The sequence below is a fragment of the Macaca mulatta genome, chromosome 13, assembly GCF_049350105.2.
Source record: "Macaca mulatta isolate MMU2019108-1 chromosome 13, T2T-MMU8v2.0, whole genome shotgun sequence".
NCBI lineage: Eukaryota > Metazoa > Chordata > Mammalia > Primates > Cercopithecidae > Macaca > Macaca mulatta.
The window spans coordinates 95,932,499-95,958,700 of NC_133418.1; the positions used below are offsets into that span (position 1 = coordinate 95,932,499).

Consider the following 26,202-nt stretch of genomic DNA (forward strand, 5'->3'; position numbering starts at 1 on the left):
GGCTGAGACAGGAGAATCACTTGAACCCGGGAGGCAAGGTTGCAATGAGTCGAGACTGCACCACTGCACTCCAGCCTGGGCAACAAGAGCAAAAATTCCGTCTCAAAAAAACAAAAACAGACAAAAAAAAACAAAAAAACAAAAAAACAGTGTTTTACCCTTTGGGCTCCACCAGAGACTTTTGCCAGGGATTTACTGGACTCCATTCATCCCTTTGAGGCCCACACCATTCCATTCCAGCCTGAGCGCTGACCTATGGATTAGAGAGGAAGACAGCCAACCCTTCATCTTGCACTAAAACCTCTGACTGATGAACCACAGGGTACCATACCCATGGAAGCCCTGTCCTGGAAGGAAGAACTGAGGCATCTTCCTAGTAGCTACAATCCTGCTACCAGGTGAGTTCAGATCACAAAAGCAGGCCACCCCCAGGCTCTCCTTTCCAGGACGCCCAGTCTAGTGGGAGTACAGCAGAGCCCCAAATAAGAGGGACCTGAGTCTTGTGACAATGTGAGACACTGGATTCTGTTGCCCAAAGCACCACAGTTCCAGCGAGCTCAAGGAGGCTGGCCTGATGGCAAAAAGTGGTAACTAAAACACCTGGAGGGGGAAGAGTTAAAAATTCCTCTCCCCAGACAAGGATGCTTATCCTCTTCAAATAGCTAAAGCCTATTTCGCTTGGTACAGGTTTTCCCAATAAATCCAAGGCCCATGGTGATTTACCAAGAGCCTTGGTTATTGGCAACAGCAATCTCACTTACCCAGAGCAACGCTGAGAACAAGCCGTAATTTAGAGCTGGATTTATATTGTTTGTTCTACAGCAACAAACTCAGCAAATCATAAATTCCCTCTGAGATGAAGAGCGGAAATTGACAATATTTATGAACTCAAGAGGCAGAGAGGGACCTGACCAGGCCTTTGATTTGTAACTGAAACTTTTCCTGGAGCCTCCAGCCAAGGACATGGTGGCTGTCCCAGCCCCAGGGAGCTGGGCTCGGGCCAGGAAGCAGGTGTGTCAGGAGGTGTGTCCAGCCTCTCTAAAGGATGGTCTTTGGATGCTAAAGCCAAGACGTTGCTCTATGCTTATCAGGACACACAGCAACAAGGCAAACAGGCAGTTTTCAGGCCATGAAGCAAGGCTTGTTTGGGAAAGCTCATCCTTATGCTGGGCTGGCCATAAGTCCACTCATGTGCTACTTTCTCCACACACCCAAAGTTTGGAATTTGCACTTTGATCCACGTACTGGATACACCAAACATCACCTTCTATCATCCATGAAAGGAATAAGAAAACACAAGCAGATGCACCAACATTTCCCCTAACATTCCAGAAGCAAGATGTCATACCGAGAAGCTCTCACCTTTCCTGATGTCTCTTCCATAGCTCCCACCTTTTTTCCTTCTATCCTCTTTCCCCTCCCTCCACTTTCCCTCCCTGCCCATCACAACAAACCCCACACCAAGCCCCGGCCCAGCTTCTCAGCACTCCTGACTCACTCACTGTGGTGCCTTGTGGCCCTGGGGGGGTCACTGCCCTCATGTGTCTATGAGGCTGCTGGACTGGATCATCTCCACATCACCTCTACTTCCAGTCGTCCAGAGGTGTGGGTGGCTGTGACATGGAAAAGCTCACCAGCCAAGAGCCTTGGAGGCTCTGGTTTCCACCTCTGCCCTACACAGCCTCTGGTGAAACACTTGGCCTGGGAACCAACAAAAACTTTATCCACCTTGCAGATTTCCAAGCAGGAAGGTGGACATGGTGACCAGAGCCACACAGGCCCAGGTGGGACACTCACCCAGGCTCTCAACCATCGCATCCAACACAGCCACAGCAGCAGCATAAATCCCCGAGTTCTTGGAGTTCAGGTTCTCTGCAACAGCGATGATGATGGAGAGCAGCATGGGGTGCAAGTTCTCTTTGAGGAGGGGGATCATCTTGGCGAGGGACTCCAGCGCCCACTGGCTCACTTTCTTGTTGGAATCCTGAAGCCTTGGGGTGAAAGCATCAAAGACCTATTGAGGAAACAGAAACCAAGAACCCATGGGAACCCAGGCTGGGCGGGACTCTCACAGTGCAGGCAGCTTGGAGCTCACCCGGCCCAGCTGAGCGAACTCAGCAGAGACTCCTCCTGCATCCCCGACCTATGCCAGAGCACTCTCAAAAACAAAGAGCTCACCTCCTCAAAAGGGTGGGCAAGAGGGGAGGAACCGACAGGCATTGAGCACTCATTGCATGCCGAGTGTCCAGGGCATCTTGTTAGTTGCTCTGCAATCTCCTTTTTACTGAATGATCTCCACAACCCATGGAGCACATGTTACCACCCCCACTTTCCCATAAACAACAACAACTGGGGCTCCAAGAGGTTCAGTGATTTGCCTGAGATCACACAGCTAGTAAGAAACTTGGATGGAAACCCAGGTCTGCTGACTCTGAGCTGTGTCTTTGCTCAGCTGTGTGACTGTCAGCAGCCTCACTCCACCAAGAAGCAGGCGCCACCCGAGTGTTCAGCCTGTGAAGGGCTTGTACCTGCTCCTAACACACCTGTCCAGCCATCACCGCCCAGTCACCTGTCCAGCCACATGCTCTGCCCCCAAACATGATGCACCTAGCTCCCCAGAAGCAACCCAAGGCCGCACCATAGTATCCTCCACCTCTCCCTCCTACCCTCCTCGCTGTAAATCTGCTAGAAGCACAAGAGACATCTCTGAGCATTTCCAAGGTGCCGGCAGAGGCGGTGCCTTTGCCCACTCAGCCGGTTCCAGGTAGTCTCCATGTTACAAAGACCAACTGCATAGCAAGTGCTCCTTACACCCCGAGAGGTCTGACACAATGTCCAACGCCATTCAGAGTTTTCAAACTTCAAGCTGCACCCCCCAGGGGAGAGACAGGTGGGAGAGTAGAAGCAGGTGGTGCTCACCTGGACCAGGTGGGCAGCGACGAGCTCCGGCTTGGCCTTGCAGAAGTCCAGGAGACGCCCCACGCCTTCCATCCGGGACCGGAAGTCCTTGGCCTCCAGCAGCCGCATCAGCTCCCGTAGCTGCTCCACCAGCTCCCCGCTGCCCTGCAGCATGGAGCGCAGCCCCACCAGCCTTGGGCCACTGGAGCTGAACCTAGGTAAGGAGCATGGCATCTGACCCCCAGGGAAAAGCCCAGGGGAATGAACCCACTTCTGGTCCCATGCCACCTCCTACAGGCGGGTGGGGCAGAGAGGAGAGTGTCACCTGCAGCTTAGTCCACCCCCAGCTTCCCTCCACCTACAGCTTGTTACCCAGGGCCCCATCCCCTTGTCAGGGGTCAGGGCTGTCTCTTCCTGCCTTTTTCTCTTTTCAGAAGATATGTAAGCAATGGGGAAAGTCAGAGTGAGGGAGTGGCTATCCACAAAAAGATGACTGGTACACATTTTTTATTTTTATTTTATTTTATTTTTGAGACAGAGTCTCATTCTTGTTGCCCATGCTAGAGCTTAATGGCACGATCTCGGCTAACTGCAACCTCCACCTCCTGGGTTCAAACGATTCTCCTGCCTCAGCCTCCCACGTAGCTCGGACTACAGGCATGTGTCACTATGCCCGGCTAATTTCTGTATGTTTTGTAGAGACAGGGTTTCAGTATGTTGGCCAGGCTGGTCTCGAACTCCTGACCTCATGATCCACCCACCTTGGCCTCCCAAAGTGCTGGAATTACTTTTCAACTGGTGCACATTTCATGTAAGAGCGGGGAAAGACCTTGGAGGTCCATCACGGCCAACCTTCTACCTGGCTCCTATATCCTGAGCCATGGCTGGCTAGGCTCTGCTCACACTCCCCCAGCGACTGGGGACATTGTAAAAAGTCCCATTTTCTTACGCTGGGATCATCTGCGCATCACAGCCCGCTAACCCCTTCTAGCCAGCATGAGAACAGCTCTGTGCAGAACTACTACCTTTCAGCTCCAAGCCTAGGTCATTGGCTCATGCCCTATACCCCGGTCCTATCCAGCAGAGCCCACTGTCCCTCATTCTGTGATTCACTCCTGCATTCCACACTCATTGTCTACTGAGAGCCAAGAGCTGTGCTGAGCACTGAGAACTGTGAGATGAGAGCACAGCCTTTGCCGTTAGGAGCTCACAGACAATGAGAGATAGATAAATTAACAGGGTTGACAGAGGTATGACGAACAGGCCAGCCTGTCACCCTGAGGACATGGGGGCACAAAGTGGTCGAGCTTCCTGGAGAAAGCGACAGGTGAACTGAATCTTGCAGAACCAATAGACATGTTCTAGGTGTAGATGGCGCCTAGGATAAGCAAAGGCACAGCAGGGAGAGAGGATGTGGAGGGGCGTGAATACCAGCTGCTCTTGTGTTTTGCTTATCCCAGGTGCTGCTCTGGTCAGGTTGAGAGAGGAAGAGTGGGAGAGGGGGCAGGAAGTTACCTTTGAAGAAGTGGGCATGGGGTTTCCCTGGTGCCCTGCTAGGGAGTTCAGATGGGATCAGCCCAGGACATTGCAGAGGGGCTTCAGTTTTAAGCACAGGCGTGACCACTGGACTCCTGCTTGGTTTCTAACTGCTCCCAGCACCCCCACACCCCCTCCTCCCAGCCTCTCAGTCCATGCCTTCTCATCTGCCTTAGTTCAGGCTGGGCCTCTGAACTAGTCCCAGGCTGGTCACTCTGGTGGTTAAAGGATCTGCTGGTCTAAGCGAGCGGGGAAACACTGAGCTCACGCAGAGAGCTCTCGCACTGAGCTCACACAGAGAGATCTGTCACTGAGCCCACACAGAGAGATCTGTCACTGAGCTCACACAGAGAGATCTGTCACTGAGCTCACACAGAGAGATCTCTCACTGAGCCCACACAGGGAGCTCTCGCACTGAGCCCACACAGAGAGATCTCGCACTGAGCTCACACAGAGAGCTCACGCACTGAGCTCACACAGAGAGATCTGTCACTGAGCTCACACAGAGAGATCTGTCACTGAGCTCACACAGAGAGATCTGTCACTGAGCTCACACAGAGAGCTCACGCACTGAGCCCACACAGAGAGATCTGTCACTGAGCTCACACAGAGAGATCTCTCACTGAGCCCACACAGAGAGCTCTCGCACTGAGCTCACACAGAGAGATCTCTCACTGAGCTCACACAGAGAGATCTGTCACTGAGCTCACACAGAGAGCTCACGCACTGAGCTCGCACAGAGAGATCTGTCACTGAGCTCACACAGAGAGATCTCGCACTGAGCTCACACAGAGAGATCTCGCACTGAGCCCACACAGAGAGATCTGTCACTGAGCTCACACAGAGAGATCTCTCACTGAGCTCACACAGAGAGCTCTCGCACTGAGCTCACACAGAGAGATCTGTCACTGAGCTCACACAGAGAGATCTCTCACTGAGCCCACACAGAGAGATCTCTCACTGAGCCCACACAGAGAGCTCTCGCACTGAGCTCACACAGAGAGATCTGTCACTGAGCTCACAGAGAGAGCTCTCGCACTGAGCTCACAGAGAGCTCTTGCACTGAGCCCACACAGAGAGATCTCTCACTGAGCCCACACAGAGAGATCTCTCACTGAGCCCACACAGAGAGCTCACGCACTGAGCTCACACAGAGAGATCTGTCACTGAGCTCACACAGAGAGATCTCTCACTGAGCTCACACAGAGAGCTCTCGCACTGAGCTCACACAGAGAGATCTCTCACTGAGCTCACACAGAGAGCTCTCGCACTGAGCTCACACAGAGAGATCTCGCACTGAGCTCACACAGAGAGATCTGTCACTGAGCTCACACAGAGAGATCTCTCACTGAGCCCACACAGAGAGATCTCTCACTGAGCTCACACAGAGAGATCTCTCACTGAGCTCACACAGAGAGATCTGTCACTGAGCTCACACAGAGAGCTCACGCACTGAGCTCACACAGAGAGATCTGTCACTGAGCTCACACAGAGAGATCTGTCACTGAGCCCACACAGAGAGCTCTCGCACTGAGCTCACACAGAGAGCTCTCGCACTGAGCTCACACAGAGAGATCTGTCACTGAGCTCACACAGAGAGATCTGTCACTGAGCTCACACAGAGAGATCTCGCACTGAGCTCACACAGAGAGATCTCGCACTGAGCTCACACAGAGAGATCTCTCACTGAGCTCACACAGAGAGATCTGTCACTGAGCTCACACAGAGAGATCTGTCACTGAGCTCACACAGAGAGCTCTCGCACTGAGCTCACACAGAGAGATCTGTCACTGAGCTCACACAGAGAGCTCTCGCACTGAGCTCACACAGAGAGCTCTCGCACTGAGCTCACACAGAGAGATCTGTCACTGAGCTCACACAGAGAGATCTCTCACTGAGCTCACACAGAGAGATCTGTCACTGAGCTCACACAGAGAGATCTGTCACTGAGCTCACACAGAGAGATCTCTCACTGAGCTCACACAGAGAGCTCTCGCACTGAGCTCACACAGAGAGATCTCTCACTGAGCTCACACAGAGAGCTCTCGCACTGAGCTCACACAGAGAGATCTCGCACTGAGCTCACACAGAGAGATCTGTCACTGAGCTCACACAGAGAGATCTCTCACTGAGCCCACACAGAGAGATCTCTCACTGAGCTCACACAGAGAGATCTCTCACTGAGCTCACACAGAGAGATCTGTCACTGAGCTCACACAGAGAGCTCACGCACTGAGCTCACACAGAGAGATCTGTCACTGAGCTCACACAGAGAGATCTGTCACTGAGCCCACACAGAGAGCTCTCGCACTGAGCTCACACAGAGAGCTCTCGCACTGAGCTCACACAGAGAGATCTGTCACTGAGCTCACACAGAGAGATCTGTCACTGAGCTCACACAGAGAGATCTCGCACTGAGCTCACACAGAGAGATCTCGCACTGAGCTCACACAGAGAGATCTCTCACTGAGCTCACACAGAGAGATCTGTCACTGAGCTCACACAGAGAGCTCTCGCACTGAGCTCACACAGAGAGATCTGTCACTTAGCTCACACAGAGAGCTCTCGCACTGAGCTCACACAGAGAGCTCTCGCACTGAGCTCACACAGAGAGATCTGTCACTGAGCTCACACAGAGAGATCTCTCACTGAGCTCACACAGAGAGATCTGTCACTGAGCTCACACAGAGAGATCTGTCACTGAGCTCACACAGAGAGCTCTCACACTGAGCCCACACAGAGAGCTCTCGCACTGAGCCCACACAGAGAGCTCTCGCACTGAGCCCACACAGAGAGATCTCTCACTGAGCTCACACAGAGAGATCTGTCACTGAGCCCACACAGAGAGCTCTCGCACTGAGCTCACACAGAGAGATCTCTCACTGAGCTCACACAGAGAGATCTCTCACTGAGCTCACACAGAGAGATCTGTCACTGAGCTCACACAGAGAGATCTCTCACTGAGCTCACACAGAGAGATCTGTCACTGAGCTCACACAGAGAGCTCTCGCACTGAGCCCACACAGAGAGCTCTCGCACTGAGCCCACACAGAGAGCTCTCGCACTGAGCCCACACAGAGAGCTCTCGCACTGAGCTCACACAGAGAGATCTCTCACTGAGCCCACACAGAGAGATCTGTCACTGAGCCCACACAGAGAGCTCTCGCACTGAGCTCACACAGAGAGATCTCTCACTGAGCCCACACAGAGAGATCTGTCACTGAGCCCACACAGAGAGCTCTCGCACTGAGCTCACACAGAGAGATCTCTCACTGAGCTCACACAGAGAGATCTGTCACTGAGCTCACACAGAGAGCTCTCGCACTGAGCTCACACAGAGAGATCTGTCACTGAGCTCACACAGAGAGCTCTCGCACTGAGCTCACACAGAGAGATCTGTCACTGAGCTCACACAGAGAGCAACCACTGATGCTAGTGGAACCTCACCCATTCAGCTGGGACTGCAGGAACCAACTTCTACTGGCATATGCTCCCAAGCCCAGGATTTGGTCTCCCTGGGATTTGGGTTGAGGGGGAACACATCCTACAAATTCATCTATTAGTATTGCAGACCCAACTAGGTGTCAGCAGTACCCCAGATCCATGTATCCACCCCAGAGCCACCCCTGGCCATGGGCAAGCAGGACACCTCTGTCAGAAGTCTTAGATGTGAAGCCCAGAGAGACAGGAGCAGCCATACCCCTCCTTGATGGGCAGCCCGTTCTCACACACCACCAGACTCCTCGACACCTTGAGGCCTTTGGCAGAGGGAAGTTCATCATTATCTTCTATTCCCTTGAAAAATACACACAGAGCATGAGCCAAAAGGAGTGGCCCTCCAGGGAACTGCCAGACATTCTAGTGGAGACATAACGGCAATAATCCCTTCCACCTAGGAGAGCTTCAGATGTCACAGTTGAGCCTTCCAGAGCCCTGAAAGTAGCTGGGGCAGAAATCAAGATCCCCAGTTAACAGATGAAGGTGTGGAAGCCCAGGAAGCCTCAAGGAACATAGGCAGTGTGGGGGCAGAACCAGGTGTGAGCACAGAGGACAGAAATCACATCTATCTCACCTATCAGGAGTAGTGGATGAAATCAATACCTCTGGAATCCACTCCCCACTCCCCTGACCCACTCGAAGGCTGCCAGGCTCAGCACTGTCGCCCCTACCCCCAAAAGGCCATGACCCACTCATGCCCCACAACTCACCCGCTGTTTAATGGCTGCCATGACCTTCTTCAAGTCGTAAGGTGGGAGGGATTGCTTCAGAAATGCATCAAACTTAGTGTTCGCCATCAAGATATTCACCATCTTCCGGCCATAAAATCTGCCACAGGAGAGACAGCAAGATAAAGAAACAGCTCGGAAATGCATAATAAATTTGCTTTACAGCTTTACATAATCTTCCTAATTAAAGAGAGTTTTTAATACTTTTTCTAATTACGAAAGCAATCCCTACCCAGTTAAAAAATAGATTAATAAAATAAACATCATCCATAATCCCATTACCAAGAGAAAATCACTATTAAATTTTCACATATTTTCCTATAGTCTTTTTTCTGTGGCATTTACTTTAGTTGACATCAGAATGTATATACAAGTTGTATTCAGCTTTTTCACTTTATCATTCATTAATCATCTTCCCAAGTCCCTTAAAACTCTCCATAAACATCCTTTTTAATGGCTACAAAATATTCCGTTGAATGGCTATACCAAAGTGTACTCAATTTTGTTCTTATATGGAACATTTAGAAGTCTGAGAAAGGGTAAAGTGGGACAATATAGGAGGGAGTAGTTAATCTACCTGATGAACAGTGGTGGCAGGTGAGGGAATCAAGGAGGGCTTCATAGAAGAGGTGACCTTTGTGTTGGGGCTCAACAGATAACTAGGAGTTCACAAATGGGGTGGGATTTGGGGTACATTGGAGGAAAAGGGTTATTTAGGTCTATAACACAGTGTGACATGTCAGCAGGGGGGATATGTTGGAGAATAGTGAGCAGGGGTTGGACACAGGAAGCAGACAGGCCAGAGGAGAACACAGGACCCTGTTTAGGGAGACATGAAGGAGTTAGACTACCTCAGTTTGCATGCAATAGAAAGCTGAAGAATGATTCAATTTGTACATTAGTCAAAATGTCTCTAGCAGCAGTGCAGACGACGGATTGGTGGAGACAAGGCTAGGGGCGAGGAGACTTATTAGGAGGCCACCATAATAGTCCAGGCAAAAGACTGTGCAGGCCTGAAATCAGGCAGTACAGTGAGGATAAGGAAGCACAGTCCAATCCAAGAGCTGCTGAGAAGATGGAAACTACAGGATTTGGTAGCTGGCTGGAAGTGAAGCAGGAAGCATCTAAAATCATAAATCATATTTCATTCAAACCTAAGACTCCATTAATTGTAAAAGGCGCCCTTACTTTATTTTCCACTAAGGAAAATCAGAAAAATAAAAACTGGTGATTTCCGCAGCCTCCAATGACACTGACCCATGTGAGAAGGCAATCTTTCTATGTGCTGTCTCAGAAACAGAAGATAGCATTGCTTGTCGGTATTTTTCTTCCTTAGTTCAGGTAAAGTTCTTAGTGATTGCTTTGCAAAAAAATGTGGGAGTTGGTCATTCCTTCCACAGTGAGAGTTTGCTTCATTGATATCTAATGGATATCCACTGATGTTGCCATGCCTTTTCTCATATACAATGATGATTCATTTCAATTGCAAATAATAGTGTAATATTCCTAAGAAACTTTAAACAGATTAAACTCAATGATTCTCCAGAGAGCATCCCAAAATCACTTCTGAAAATAGATTTAAAAGTTTACAAAGAAAAGCTCATAGTGTGGTTCCTACAATGGAAAACTTAATTCAGAAAATAATACTCTGAGCGACAATGACTAAGTTTGTGAAGGTGCAGATAGTATAACTACATCATAAACTGGGCACAGTGGTGCATGCCTTGTCTCAGCTACTTGGGAGGCTGAGTCAGGAGGATTACATGAGCCCAGGAGTTCAACGCTGTAGTGTGCAATGGTCACACCTGTGAGTAGCCACTGCACTCCGACCTGGGCAACGTGGCAAGACCCCATCTCTTAAAACAACAAAAATGCCTATGTCATAATCACTGCCTAGCCCAACTGAAACCCAACAGCAACTGTGAAATGCCTGTCATTGTAAGATACATGCCAATTTTAAAGATCTTAAAATCAGGGAAGGATGTGTGTCTTGAAATCAGTGAAGTATGAGAGTCCCCATTTTGCCTCTTGGGTGGCTCAGTAAATAACAGTCACTTTTAATGATAGAGAGAACACAGAGAAGCAGACTTGGAGAGGAGGCAATGAGTTCATTTAGGGACACTCAGCACTGGAGATGGCAGTAGGACATCAGGTGGTGGGTCCCATGGAGGCTTTAGAAATAGGGGACTGGCCGGGCGCGGTGGCTCAAGCCTGTAATCCCAGCACTTTGGGAGGCCGAGACGGGCGGATCACGAGGTCAGGAGATCGAGACCATCCTGGCTAACACAGTGAAACCCCGTCTCTACTAAAAATACAAAAACTTAGCCGGGCGAGGTGGCAGGCGCCTGTAGTCCCAGCCACTCGGGAGGCTGAGGCAGGAGAATGGCGTAAACCCGGGAGGCGGAGCTTGCAGTGAGCTGAGATCCGGCCACTGCACTCCAGCCTGGGTGACAGAGCGAGACTCCGTCTCAAAAAAAAAAAAAAAAAAAAAGAAATAGGGGACTGATGCTTGAAGAAGCGTCTGGACTGGAGGGCAAGAATTGAGAAGCCTCCAACTTTGCTGGTGGCTGGAGCCACCAGAAGTGAAAGTCAGGAGAGGGAGATGAGGACTAAAGACACCTTGGCAGCACCTACACTCAGCTGGCAGTCAGGGGCAGAATGGTCACAGAGGGACAAGGAGAATACCCAGAGTACAGTGCCATGGAAACCGGGAAAGACAGAGTTCTAGGAAGGAAAAGGAAATGTAGTCACCACCATCTAGTGTGGGGAGAGGTCAGAATGGAGAGGAGCAGATCTGGAGAGACTTTAGACCTTGATTTCCATCCCTCTAACAACATTTAAAACCAACAAACAAACCAAAACCTTCTACGTCTTTTTTTTTTTATGTTGCATGGCAGAGTTACACAACACTTTATTATATAGTAGATGCTCTAGGAGATGCTACACAAAGGATGGTTGTTTATAAACATTTCATCCCATTCCTCCAGTCCCCCTAAAGTGACTCTTCAAAGCATTTGCCCCAAGTTTAATGGCAATGTGATTTATGTTTTTTGTTTGTTTGTTTGTTTTATTTTGAGACAGGGTCTCACTCTGTTGCCCAATCTGGAGTGTAATGGCCCTATTTCAGCTCACTGCAACCACTGCCTCCTGGCCTCTTATCTCAGCCTCTCATGTAGCTAGGACCACAGGCACATGCTACCATGCCCAGCTAATATTTTGGTATTTTTTGTAGAGACAGGATTTCACTGTGTTGCCCAGGCTGACCTCAAACTCCTGGCCTTAAGAGATCCACCTGCCTTGGGCTCCCAAAGTGCTGGGATTACAGATGTAAGCCACTGTGCCTGGCCAGGCAATGTTTTGTTTGCTTGTTTTTGTTGTTTTTAATTTTTTATTTCCATAAGGTTATTGGGGAACAGGTGGTGGTTGGTTACATAAGTTCTTTAGTGGTGATTTGTGAGATTTTGGTGCACCCATCACCTGAGCAGTGTACACTGCACCCAATTTGCAGTCTTTCATCCCTCAACCCCTTCCCACTCGTTCCTCCTGAGTCCCTAAAGTCCATTATGTCATTCTTATGCCTTTGCATCCTCATAGCTTAGCTCCCACTTATGAGTGACAACATACAATGTTTAGTTTTCCATTCCTGAGTTATTTCATTTAGAGTAATAGTCTCCGATCTTATCCAGGTCGCTGCAAATGCCGTTAATTCATTCTTATTTATGGCTGAGTAGTATTCCATTCTGTGTGTGCATATATATACACACATATACATACATACATATCACAGTTTCTTTATCCACTCGTTGATTGATGATGTGGCCTTTCGGCTGTTTTCACATTTTTGCAACTGAGAATTGTGCTACTATAAACACGCATGTACAAGTATCTTTTTTGTATAATGATACCCAGTAGATACCCAGCAGTGGGACTGCAGGATCGAATGGTAGTTCTACCTTTAGTTCTTTAAGGAATCTCCACACTATTTTCCATAGTGGCTGTACTAGTTTACATTCCCACCGGCAGGGTAGAAGTGTTCCCTTTCACCACATCCACGCCAACATCTATTATTTCTTTGGTTTTTTGATTATGGCCATTCTTGCAGGAGTAAGCAAAACCTTCCACTTCTCCACTGAGATTCCTCATTTCAGCAAACGGCACTATTATTCGCCACTGTTCAAGGTAAAAACTTAAGAGCATCTTCAGTTCGTCTTTGAAACCCTTACCACCTGCATCCTGTTGGCTCTGTCTTCAAAATACACCCAAAACCACTCACCACCCTCCAGTCTGAGCCTCCAGCCCCTCTTGCCTGGACTGTGGGGCAGCCATCATCTGCTGTTCCTCCTGCCTTTCTCTCTCACTACCAGTCCTGCAGCAGCCAGAGAGCCTTTTTTTAAATCATAAAGGCTAGCATGCGTGTAAAGAAATACTCAAACTCATTATTAATAAGTGGGGGGCAAAGCACTCTAAAACAATGATGAGCTGTCATTTTTACCCATTAGATGGATAAAAATTAGAAATCCAGAAATTGCCACACGTTGAGAGGCTGGGCAGGAGGGAGGCAGATGCGGACCTCAGGCAGGGCGGGGCTGCTGGTGCACACGTGCGCCTGACCCACAGTCCTGCTCCTGGGCACGTCCGAGGAGGTGCCACGCAGCATTGTTTGCAGCAGGGAAGAACAGGAGAACTGCAGGCACTACATCCCTCAGGGAGCACCCTCAGACATGGGTACCCTACAAGAATGCCTGGCCTGGAGCTCAGCCATCCAGAGTGGGCACGGCCTCTGAAGCCCCGACAGGTGCCACACGGTCTCCAGTCAGGGCGGGGATGGAGTGAGGGGTGGAGACCTACACACTCATCTAAATGGATGTGGTAGTAATAAGCCCTGAACTGAGGAGTGTGAGGAACTGAGCCCCAGCCCTGGCTTTTGAAGACAGTCAACCAGATCCTCTCACTCTCCTGCTTAAAATCCCCTAACACCTCCTCATACTTCCACTAAGAAAACTCTCCAGTGACTTCCAATCCCACACCACCCAAAATCCCAACTTCTGACCTTCGCCTAAGAGAATGTCCCTGACCTGGGCCTGCTGCCCACCCTCACCCCACCCCTCACTCACTGTGCTCCACCAGGCTGGCCGTCCCCACCCTTGGACCCCAAGCTTGTTCCCATCCATTTGTGACATTTCCTTTGCCTGATTCTCAAAGAGCTGGCTCCATGTAGCCATTCAGCTCTCAACTCAAATGTCATTCTTAAAAAAGGCTCTCCAAACCCTCAATCTAAAGCAGCCCCCAGCCTAACACCATTGCATTGCAGCCTCTACCTCCCGGGCTCAAGAGATCCTCCCACCTCAGCCCCTCAGTAGCTGGGACTATATGTGTGCAACACTACCCCTAGGATTTTTTTTTTTTAAGTAGAGACAGGATCTCACTATGTTACCCAGGCTGGTCTCAAACTCCTGGCCTCAAGCAATCCTCCTGCCTTGGCCTCCCAAAGTGCTGGGATTAACAGGTATGAGCAACCACATCCGGCCTATTTTTTCTTTATATCCCTGATATGTATCTAAAATTACTATAATTATTTATTTATTATCTGTCTCCCTCAACTAGAAAGTAACTCCCAAACAACAGGGGCTACATTTTTCTTATTCACTGCTGTGTCCATAATAACAAAAAGAGTGATCCTTAAATATCTCCAGAAAAAAAGGCCTGAATGGTCTTACAGAGAACGGTGCTGGGGTGAGGTAGAAACAAGAGCAACACTCAATGGGTAGAGGGGAAATGGAAGACCAGAAAGTGGAGGCAGGGAGTCAGGACCCCTCCCTGGATGGGCTTGGCTTGATGGAAGGGATGGGACAAGAGCTAAAAGGAAAGGAGCCGGGCGCGGTGGCTCAAGCCTGTAATCCCAGCACTTTGGGAGGCCGAGACGGGCGGATCACGAGGTCAGGAGATCGAGACCATCCTGGCTAACACGGTGAAACCCCGTCTCTACTAAAAAATACAAAAAACTAGCCGGGCGCGGTGGCGGGCGCCTGTAGTCCCAACTACTCGGGAGGCTGAGGCAGGAGAATGGCGTGAACCCGGGAGGCGGAGCTTGCAGTGAGCTGAGATCCGGCCACCGCACTCCAGCCTGGGCGGCAGAGCGAGACTCCGTCTCAAAAAAAAAAAAAAAAAAAAAAGGAAAGGACACAGCTTCCGCCCACCTGCCTGTCCCTCCAAAAGATCCCAGGGAAGCTGAGCTGTGTGCTCCAGGCCCCTCAGGGCTGGCTGTTTGGTAGCCTTCTCTGCCCCCAGGCCCCTGGCCCTGTCCTACCTGGTGTCCTGGTTGGAGTCCTGGGCCAGCCTCACCAGGTTGTGCACCAACATGTCTGTGCTGTCTCTGGAGCCCGAGAGAAGCTTCTCAGCACCGATCTGCTCCAGCACAGCTGACAGGTGCTCGGCTGCATATTTCCGGACCAAGGGGCTCCGGTGGCTGAAAGGAAATCATGGCCCCGGGGTCAGTCTCAGGATAGTGGTGTGGGAGTCCCCAGGCTGGCAAACGTGGATCTACCATTGCAGACCCATGCTTTATGCCAGCCAGGGGCTCCAAAACTACCTGTCCCCATGTGGGCTGAGGGGAATCTTTGAGGAAAGAGCACTCACTTTCTACTAACAGGGTGACAGCAACAACAGGAGAGGGAAGGAAACCGACATGAAGCTACACGATGTTCCCCAATACACCGTATGCCTCCTGTTCCAGGGAGCTTCCTGCACACATAACCTTCCTTTTTCTAAATACTCTTCTCCATCTTCCCTCCACCTAGAAAAGTCCTACCTAACCAACGTCCCCTCTTCCTTCCTTCCCCAGCCCCACAGGCAGAATTAGACGTCACAACCACTGCCCAAGGTAGCTGTCTTTGTCCCCGGGGAAGGGCAGTTGCACCCTTTGGGCCCCCATCAGGCTGCCAGCTCCCTGTGGGCGGGGACCAGGTTGTCTGTCTCTCTGGACTAGGAAGTAACTCCAAAACAACAGGGGCTTCATTTTTCTTTTTCACTGCTGTATCCATAATGACAAAAAGAGTGATCATTAAGTATCTCCAGAAATAAAAGGCCTGAATGGTCTTACAGAGAACGGTGCTGGGGTGAGGTAGAAACAAGAGCAACACTCAATGGACAGAAGGGAAATGGAAGGCAAGAAAGTGGAGGCAGGGAGTCAGGACTCCTTGCTGAATGGGCTTGGCTTGACGGAAGGGATGGGACAAGAGCTAAAAGGAAAGGACATAGCTTCCACCCACCTGCCTGTCCCTCTGCAGGATCCCAGGAAAGCTGAGCTGCGTGCTCCAGGCCCCTCAGGGCTGGCTGGTTGCCTTCTCTGATCCCAGGCCCTTGGCCTTGCCCTACCTGGTGTCCTGGCTGGAGTTCTGATTCCCCCTCTGTGGCAACCCCACTGCCCTGCTGGTGCCTGACACATCCCTGGCGCTCAGCAGGAGCTTAATTCATGTTTGCTGAACTGAACTGAGAGAGGAGGGAGACGAGGGATTCATGGGTGAGTTGGTGACCACAACAAGTGGCACCTGAGCTCTATAAGAGAAACCTGTCAGAACAGCACCTCTTTCAAAGGGCCTCTCTGTTCACTCCATCAGAAAGCACTGACCCTTTTGTCCTGTACAGTCCCACCCCAGTGGAACACAGTGGGGGACATCAGAGCTCTCCCTACTCAGCTTGGTCCTTGGACCAGCAGCACTGGCATCTGAACCAGAATCTGCATTTCAGCAAGATCCCAGTGGACTCAGATGCACAAGCCGTGACCCTGGTTCTTGTTGACAGTGATCAATTGCCTGTCCCTCCATGCCAGCACCATTATCTCACATCCACCTCATTAGCTACTATTATCATCATCATTCTGCAGGTGAGGAAGCTGAGCCAAAGGGAGGCATCCAGAAAAAAAAATGCAATTCATTTCTCCTAAGTTAATTATAGACACAGTAAGCACTCAGTGAATGCAGGTACGGGCAGGCACCATTCTAAGTGTGCTTTCATGAGTCAATTCAATTCCTTCTCATAACAACCTCATAAGGTAGACACCATTATTATCCCCATTTTACAGATGAGTCAACTGAGACTCAGAGAAGTGAAGTGACAATCAGGATGTGAACCCAGGTGATGTGGCTGGGCAGGATCTCACCCTTTGCAATATGCTATGGTGCAGTTACTAAAGGTCTCCCAGCTGGTCCAACAGGCCCCCAGGGCTACTAAGAAACCTCATGCATCGGTGCAATGATCCACATATGGGGTGGAGAAGCCTTTTGCTCTGTGGGAGAAGCGGCTTAGGAAATGCTTTTGGTTTTGCCTTTAGTGTGGGGTTTTAATGACAGGGAAAACAAACTTGCAGAAAAGCTCCAACAGGAGCCCAATACCTTCCCCTCCCCAGGAGCAGATCCAGGGAGGCAAGCTGAAAAATGAAACTTTGCACCTTTCTCACTGGCCCACATTTCATCAGAAAGCAACACTGCTCCTGCGGGTGGCAGGAGCTCCAGGGCCCACGCTCAGGCTGCCTCGGCAGCCCTGTCTCCCGGGGTGCTCCCACAGCCATGGTGTGCTCCCCAGGCTTGGAGTGCAACAGCCCCTTCCTGTTCCAGCCAGAGCTCCCTGCATTACCCCGGCCCGGACGATGAAAAGTGGGAGAGAAGCCTGGTGCCCGGCACAGGGAAGCAGGGGTCTTCTTCCTCCCCTAGCTAAGTGGAAGGCACCTGCTGTGAAGTCTGAGGTGGGCCCCTTCTTCACTCTGAACCTCTGACCCATCACCCCGGCCTCTAGCATCCCGAGGGACCCCCTGCAGCCTCACTCGCCTGCTTCCCTCCCTCCCTGGACCCTTCTTTCACATCCCAGGGCCTCTCCCCTTGCCTTACCCTCCCTGACCTCCCCCGCCCCTCAGACAACAGGCAGCCACATACTAGACACCCGCCGAGGTGAGGACCACCAGGGAGCGGGCAAGGGTCACGTTCTCCACCATGGCCCTCAGGGACTGGCCAGCTGCTCTCCGGATGAACTCGCTGGTGTCCCCCATCTTCTGCAGCAAGCAGCGGGCAATCTCCTCGGCCTCCTGGTCCATATTCTTCTTCAAGGCCTGGAAGAGGTCTCCTAAGGTGGTGATGGCCAGGCAAGACACCTTGGACCGCAGGTTGGTGACCTTGGAGAGAGGAGAGGGGCCCTCCAGGGTGCTGGACCCTGCCAAGGGCTCTAGGACGCACGGAGAATGGGCCCTGCACCACCCTCTTCCTCCACCCCCACCCTTCCCCTGACCTAGGTCTTGCCACGCTGGAAAAGAAAACCCTGCAGCCGCTCTGAGCAAAACTGTCCCATTTCATTATCATCTCAATTATTAATCCCATCATCATCATGACCATAGGAAATGTGTACACTCTGTCTTCAAAGCACTTTTACAAAGAATGTCTGATTTTATCTTTGCAACTACCAAATGAGAAGTAGGTACCATGAGAAGCCCAGTAGTGCTGACTGAGGCTCTAATTAACCTGGGAGAACGTAACTATTTTTCCTGGATGCCTCACTTTGCAAAGGAAACAGAGACTCCAGGCCACATGCAGGAAGGCAGATGCTCCCAACACAGCCCAGGCCCTCGTGTGTCAACAAAACAGCGTCCTTCGTATTCATCCCCTGACCCCCACTGGAGCCCCCCGCTCCCAGAGCAGGGCACAGCCTCCACGTGAGACCAAATGCAGCCTCCTGCCTCTCTGGACCCAGCTAGACCAAGCTCCAGAGCCATGAAAGAAAGGCTTTGGGAAACACTGCCACTGCCCTGGAGTTGGGGATCTGGCCCAGGACGCTCCATCCCTCCTTAGGCATTTTCAGTACAGAGGACCATGCAGGCCAACACGTGGGCACGTGGGATTCTAATTGTTTCCATTCCCAAAGATTACAAATAAGGAAACCCCGGGCTTGTTTTCCAAACTGAGAAATGGGTGGCTACCTCCTACCTCAGTGGCTGAAGGCTGAGAAATAGGCAGGGATCCCCATGTTCCTGGAGCCACAGCCCCTCCACAGCTGCTAGCGGATTGCATCGAGCAGCCGCGGTGGGGCCAAATGCACAGCACACAGGCTGGGGGGCCTCACCTCCCCAGTCACCGCCAAGCACACGTCGTGCAGCCTCCCGGTGAGGACCTCTGAGTGACAGGCTGCCAGGCGCTGGATGCTCACCAGGCCCTTCTGCTTCATCTGCCTGAGAAGCAAGGCCAGGCCCTGTTGCAGGCGGTGGGGAGGAAGGAGCCCCACCCCTCTGCAGACTAGGGGCCCCACATCACACAGCATCACGGTCCACCCTCACCCACAGCAGGGTGCCATTGCATGGCCTCAGAGTAGAGTTTCCTGGGGTAACACCCTGGCCTGGAATCCTAACCACTCAGTAAAAGCCAGTTTTATGTGGCCTCTGGCCAGCCCTCAGCTCTGACAGTGCTGTATGGAAGCCCACCCCCAGGACCTATCTGGGTCCTCGACGCAAAGCCAACACCTTCAATAAAAGACACTTGAACAGGGAGGACTAAAGGCAGGGAGGGCTCCTCACAAATGTTCTGGAGCCCGAGGCATTGCTTTGCTCATGACCACGGTCCTGTGTTCCCACAGTGGGAGGAGCGCTTGGAGCAGATTCAATTTCATTCAGAGAAATAAAGGGTTGCGGCCTTTCCTGGGCCCCACGGTGTGGAATCAAATGCATCCTTGCCATGCCTGGCTTTGGCACATCACAGACATCACAGAGCCATGCATAGGCTGCTTGGAGGGTCCCAGGGCACACCCATGAAGCCAGGAGCACCTCACAGTCATGCACACATGCACATAAACACACGCATATCTATATGCATGCACACAGTCCTCCCTCCAAACTGGCTTTTACCCTCCGTGGTGCTGCAACCCCAGAGTGGGAGAGGAGGGAAGTTGAGGGGCAGAAGCTATTCTGCAACAGCCCCTGCTTCTGGCCAGAACACAGCACATGGCGGAGGCATCTCCTCACCAGTCACTGCTGTTGAGGCACTGGAGTGCATCCATCAGCCCCAGCTCCGGGTTCGAGAAAGGCCTCAACTCCTTACAGCCTCTAAGATCCATCTCCTCCTCTTCTTCCCATTCAGGAGAACCCAATGTGAGCACCGCAGGTAATGAGTTAGCTGCATTCACAGGAAAGAAACAGCAGGCTTCACACAGCAGGACAGGCAAGAGCCTGAGTGGCCGCTCCTGCCACCGCTCACCTTGGGAGGCCATGCCACCACCCTGAGCCCACCTAACAGGGAGGGTGTACAAGGGGAAGTGCCTGGTGAGGCTAAGAACCCAGCGCCTGGGCTTCCCTCCCCAGGAGCCATGAAGACCTCCTCACTCTACCTTTGACTGACTTTTCCCCTTCCTGCCCTTGCCAATGTGATTCTTATAAACAGACTTGTGATAAGCCACGTGATGTCATGGGACAAAACCCCCCCAGCCAGGGGGACACCTCCAAACCTGCCCCATCTGTGGTGGAGTGGGGCCCCCTCAGCCATCAATGAATGATCTCCCACTTTGGTGGCAGTCTAACCTCATCCCCAACCAGAGGCCCATGTGGTCAGCGCCTCCTCCTTCCCTCCTGCTATCCAGCCTTTTGTGAGGTTGCCCACGAGCAGGGAAGGGTCCAAGAGCAGATGGCTGGAGGAAGGCAATGTAGCTAACTGGCACCCACACGGTCCAGATGCAGCCACACACGCAGCAACCTACAACAAGCAGGTTGTCATGTTTCCTAGGCTCTCCTGCCCTGCGGACAGATGCTGGAATCAGAAACTCCTAGGACAGGAAGGAATCTTACAGGGCCTCTGTCTAGCCAAATGCCCTGATCACACAGTTGAGGTCTCAGAGGCCCAGAGAGGGTGGGGGACACTCCACAGCCCCTCAGCTCCTCTGTCAGCACAACCAGGACAAGAAGGTTCCCTTCCCAGTCCAGAGCTCTCACTACCACATCTTCCTTCCTGGCAAGTTTTCTTCTGAGCTTCACCTCCACCAGGATGATTTTCATCACAGTACATCTGGAGGTACTGGGCAAGTCTGAGTGGAGAAGAAGCCCTTTACTGAATGTGGAGGCACAGCCGGGCACAGTAGCTCACACCTGTAATCCTAGCACTTTGGGAGGCCGAGGCGGGCAGATCAGCTGAGGTTAGGAGTTCAACACCAGCCTGCCCAACATAGTGAAACCCTGTCTCTACTAAAAATACAAAACTTAACTGGGCATAGTGGTACACGCCTGTAATCCCAAATACTTGGGAGGCTGAGGCAGGAGAATCGCTTGAATTCGGGAAGCGTAGATTGCAGTGAGCCGAGATCATGTCACTGCACTCCATCCTGGGCAACAGAATGAGATTCAGTCTCAGGGATTAAAAAAAAAAAAAAAAAAAAAGTAGAGACACAAAGCCCTCATTCTTGGACTCTCTTTTCAGCACTGCCCTTGGCAAGTGGAACGGTCTCTTAATCAGTTCTTTCAGTCACTCTCTGAAAGGCAGACGGTAACATCCAACCTCCCCGTCCTTCCCTGGGCAGCACGGACATGAATGACATGCTGTCTGCAACGCTCTCAAAATGAGGCTCGGTCTTCTGGAGAGAGCAATCCAGCCTCCTGCCCCGCTGCCCCCCCTTCCCCGCCTTCCCCACACCCTGCAGGGGCATTTAGCATCCACTGGACTTAAAAACAAACCCACAAAAGGCATTGGCAGGGGGCCTCCAGCCTCCAGTGTCTTGAGGGCTTGTGTGGCCTCCCCCTTTGCCCTATGTCTGACAGCTTTCCTGTCAGGTTCATATTTGTGCCTTCTGGTTCAGTCATTTCTATTTTTCACACACAAAACAGAAGAAATTGAACAGATCCTGAGCTGAGCTCACCTAAACCAACCCAGTCTCCCAAGAATGGCCAGCTCCTTGTTGGAAACAGTGAGTTCCTCTTCAAAGTTCCCACCTGTCCTCTATTTTCAAAGCTTAACTTCCTTGCCTCCTTGCCCCTAGTTACGGTAAACAACTTTCCAGCCATTCCCAATCTGTAACCCACACCCGTTCCCAATCTGTAACAACCCACATCTGATCCTTATTTGATGTCCTTAGTTCCAAAACTGCTCTTCCTGCTGCTGGAGCCCCACCCCCACCCCACCCCCATGTGAAGTAGCCAGTCGGGATCAGCTTAGATTGTGCCGTCTGACCCCAGCCAATGGGGACCGGACACAGTAGTAGGGACTGACTGCGTTCGGGATAAAAACCGCTTCCCTCCTTTGTTGGGTGTGCTCTCGCACACCAGAAGAATGAGCAGCAGCCTTCTGCAGAAGTAAATTTGCCTCGCTGAGGAAATCCTTTATTTGAGTGCTCATTTTCTTTGTGACTCCCAGCTCTTATTTCCAACACCCTCACAGGACATATTAGGAGAATCAGGAGGACAAGCAGGTGTACAATCCTGAAATACTATCATTTCCAGCCAGACTAAAAACCCAAACTATAAAGCAAGTTAAGGGATTCTTCATTCACTGTGAGGAGAGAGGAAGATGAGGAGGATTCGAATGAAGCTTCCAGGATGGTTGTAAGAGGAGAATGTTGGCCTTTTTTTCCTAACTCCAACAACCTAACCTACTTGATTTTATTTCTGCCTACCTGCTCACCTGCCAAATATAAACAGTTCAAATAAAGAGGGACAACAGATTATCCTCGGTCAATCATCACTAGCCAAAGTCTCAGTCTAGTGATCTTTAGATGGTGGTACTACCGGGCACCATGACCTTGAGTGACCTTGGGTGGCCTTTACATCACTAGGTCTCAGTTCTGCTGCTGTAAAATGAGTGGGTTGGCCAGGCATGGTGGCTCATACCTGTAATCCCAGCACTTTGGGAGGCTGAGGTGGGCGAATCACTTGAGGTCAAAAGTTCGAGACCAGCCTGGCCAATATGGTGAAACCCCATCTCTACTAAAATACAAAAATTAATTGGGCCATGGTGGCATGCACCTGAAGTCCCAGCTACTCAGGAGGCTGAGGCAAGATCACTTGAACCCAGGAGGCGGAGGTTGCCGTGAGCAGAGATCACACCACTGCACTCCAGCCTGGGCGACAGAGTGAGGCTCTGTCTTGAAGAAAAAAAAAAAAAAAGAGAGTGGGTTGGGTTATATAGATCAATAGTTCTCAGGATCAATCATATCATTCAATTACCACTTTCATGATGTTTGCCATATCTTTCAATAGCCTGCCCTTTCATTTACATTGTACTTTTCTTCAAATCACAAAAGAATTTCAAATCCTAAAGAATTTAACTCTAAAGGGAACTTTCTGTCACTACCATAAACTAACATTGTCATAGAATATGATAAATATTTACAATGAAAGTAAAACATTGTTAAAAACTCTAGCTGAAGAATGTGCAGGCAGCTTCTGTCTTTGAGCCTGAAAGAGAATCTCCTTGTTTAAAAAGACAGGTGCGACCATGATTGTAAGTTTCCTGAGGCCTCCTCAGCAACAGAAGCGACTATGGTTCCTGTATAGCCTGTGGAACTACGAACCAATAAAACCTCTTTTCTTTATAAAAAATAATAAAATAAAAATAAAAAGAGAGGTGCTAAAGACTGGCACCAAATTCAGACTTTCTACTTAAGACAATTGAAAGGATAGAAAGAGAATTGAAAAGGGAGGTGAGCTGGCATTATTTATAGCATGGAAATTATATGTCTATGATCTAGTCTATGCTCTAGTCTATGATCATTTACCATCACATCCCACACTTAAAGAAACTCTGAACCAAGCTGACTGTTTTTAAGTTTTTTTCACTAGCAAAATCTTTCCAAATGAAATCTCACATGAATGCCCAGTATACAAAAAAAAAAAGGGGGGCAAAATAGAAACTCCCCTGGTAGAATGGGGACAGAATGTCCCCATGTCCCAGGCATGATTCCTGAGGTGCCCTGGTAGAAGCTCTGGACCCTCTGATTCCCGTCTGTAGCCAGTGCTGTCCAGCCCTGACATTTTACTAAGCAACAGGAAAGAAACTGAGGTCTTCCCCAATCCTCTCATCCTGTTTCTGCTGTTCTCAGCTGCTTCCTTGGGGGCTGTTGTCTAGTGTCTTTGGCCCTGGTGCACTGGTCACTCCTCCAGGACATGTCACACAGGCTGGGCACATCACAACTCCAGTTGTGATATCCTGGGTCCCCAGCCCAGCCTGTAGACAATGATGAGTCCCTGACACTGTTTCTCTCTCTGGCAAGGCAGCCACCACCCCAGACTGCCTCCTGGTCTAACATGGACAAGGGGCGGAAGCAAAACCGCCGAGGTCACCTTTGCCATGCCTCAGGGCATCCCGAGGCAGCATAGGCAGAGGGATACATGTGCCTGCCAGTTGGGCCTGCCCACCTGAGGCGTGGCGGACAAAGCGGGGCTCCTGCTGGCTGACGGGAATGCTGGGCAGGGAGGTCCGGCTGGCCTGCTTCCTCAGGATAACGCTGACATCGTTTCTGCGTGGGCCACTCAGCCTAGTGGGCACAGACAGGGTCCCGCTGCCTCGGAGGGGAAGGAGGCCTGTGGACACAGAGAAAGTCCTAGGACTAAGCAGGTCTATTTTCCCCTGGCCTCAATGTCCTCCTTTGCAAATGGGCCCATGGCTGGCCACGGTAGCTCATGCCAGTACCCCCAACATGTTGGGAGGCTGAGGTAGGAGGATGGCTTGAGGCTAGGAGTTCAAGACCAGCCTAGGCAACAAAGGGAGATGCCCATCTCTACAGAAAATGTAAAAGAAATTAGCCAGGCATGGTAGCACATGTCTATATTTCCCACTACCTGGGAGGCTGAGGCGGGAGGATCCCTTGAGCCCAAGAGTTTGAGGCTGGGGTGAGCTGTGATTGTGTCACCGCCCTTTAGCCTGGGCCACAGAGCGAGGCCCCATCTCTAAATAAATACATAAATAATAATAAAAACTTTGAAAAAGAAAATGAGCCCATCAGCAGGCTATGAGAGAGTGGACTCAGCTCCCCCAGCCTGAGCAAATCCCACACCAGGCACCCAGTACCTTCCTTCATGAAGGCTGTCCGGGAGCCCAGGCCCTGGGGAGTGAGCTTCCCCTCTGTCCTGGGCTCCTCCGGCCTCCGGAGCAGCTCCATCTCCTTCATCTGCTTCAGCCGCATCTTCTCCTGGGCAGACTTGGAGATGGTGACTTGGATCTGGCACAAGGTCAAGGCAAACTCTATTAACCTCCAATCATTCAATCACCAACATTCAGTCATCAAAAATATGTCTCCTGTGTGCCCATTGCTGTCCTGGAAGTGTAGAAAAAAGACAAATCCTTGCACCTTAAGAGCTTCGAGGTGTAGGGGAGAGACAATAAACAGGCCGAATGCTGATATCAGGCAGCATGTGCTGAAAGAAAAGAGACAGAGATGACAGTGGCTTTTAGCCTAGAAGGTCCTGAGGGACTCCCCGAGGAGGTGAAGCTTAAGTGGAGACAGAAATAAAGGAAGGAGACCAGCCCCACAGATTTCTAGAAGTGTTCAAAGCAGAGGGAGTGAGTGCAAAAGCTCTGAGGCCAGGTGTGCTTGGCTGGTTGGGGACAGTCGGGGGGTGGACACTGGCTGAGCTCTCTGAGTCAGAGAAGTGACAGGACACAAGACTGGGCGGGATCCACATCACATGGGTCAAGGAAAGGACTGGGCTTCTCCTCTGAAGGACACAGGAAGCCGTTTAAGGTTTTGAGCAGAGGAGTGACATGATCTGACTTCCACTGTTGGGGGCTGTCTCTAAGTGTTGTTTTTTATAATTTTTTATTTTGAAATCATTTAAGACGCAAGAACAACTTGTAAGTTGTCAAAATAGAACCAAGACTTCCTGTGTTCCCTTCACCCTTCCCAATGATAACATCTTCCACATCCACAGAACGTTCTGACTTCCATTTCTCTGAGGCTCATGCCAACTGCTGCACAGGAAGAGTCTGCAGCTAGCCTCACCCTGGAAGCAGGAAGAGTCTGCAGCTAGCCTCACCCTGGAAGCAGGAAGAGTCTGCAGCTAGCCTCACCCTGGAAGCAGGAAGAGTCTGCAGCTAGCCTCACCCTGGAAGCAGGAAGAGTCTGCAGCTAGCCTCACCCTGGAAGCAGGAAGAGTCTGCAGCTAGCCTCACCCTGGAAGCAGGAAGAGTCTGCAGCTAGCCTCACCCTGGAAGCAGGAAGAGTCTGCAGCTAGCCTCACACTGGAAGCAGGAAGAGTGGTTAGGAGGCAGCTGAACATCCAGTCAAGAGGTGGCGGGGCTTGGACGGCGATGGGGGGTGGTGGGGTGGGCAGATTCTGAACATGATTCTAAGGTGCAGCTCACTTTCTTCACTGATATATGAGGTGCAGGGCAAGAGAGGAAGAGAGGAGCCAAGGATGCCCGAGATGGTTGACCTGAGCCACTGGAAGGCTGGAGCTGAGTGGGTCCCCTGGGGAGACAGGAGGTTTTGTGAGGTGAGCGTTCAAGGGTTGAGTTTTAGACACAGTCAGTTGGAAGTATAATTAGGCACTTAAGCAGAGGTATTGAGTAGCAGCTAAATATGTTAGTCTGGA

At 51.0% G+C, this 26,202-nt stretch overlaps 1 protein-coding gene across 1 annotated transcript in view; it reads right to left on the reverse strand.

Moving 5' to 3' along the window:
• TOGARAM2 (TOG array regulator of axonemal microtubules 2) overlaps positions 1–26,202 on the reverse strand; it is a 77,402-nt gene that overhangs the window by 13,837 nt on the left and 37,363 nt on the right. The window contains 10 exon segments of the mRNA XM_077958771.1: positions 1,798–2,014; positions 2,920–3,112; positions 8,135–8,229; positions 8,643–8,760; positions 14,968–15,126; positions 17,588–17,823; positions 18,765–18,870; positions 19,657–19,807; positions 24,028–24,192; positions 24,680–24,830. Of these exon segments, the coding sequence (XP_077814897.1) occupies positions 1,798–2,014; positions 2,920–3,112; positions 8,135–8,229; positions 8,643–8,760; positions 14,968–15,126; positions 17,588–17,823; positions 18,765–18,870; positions 19,657–19,807; positions 24,028–24,192; positions 24,680–24,830 (1,591 nt within the window).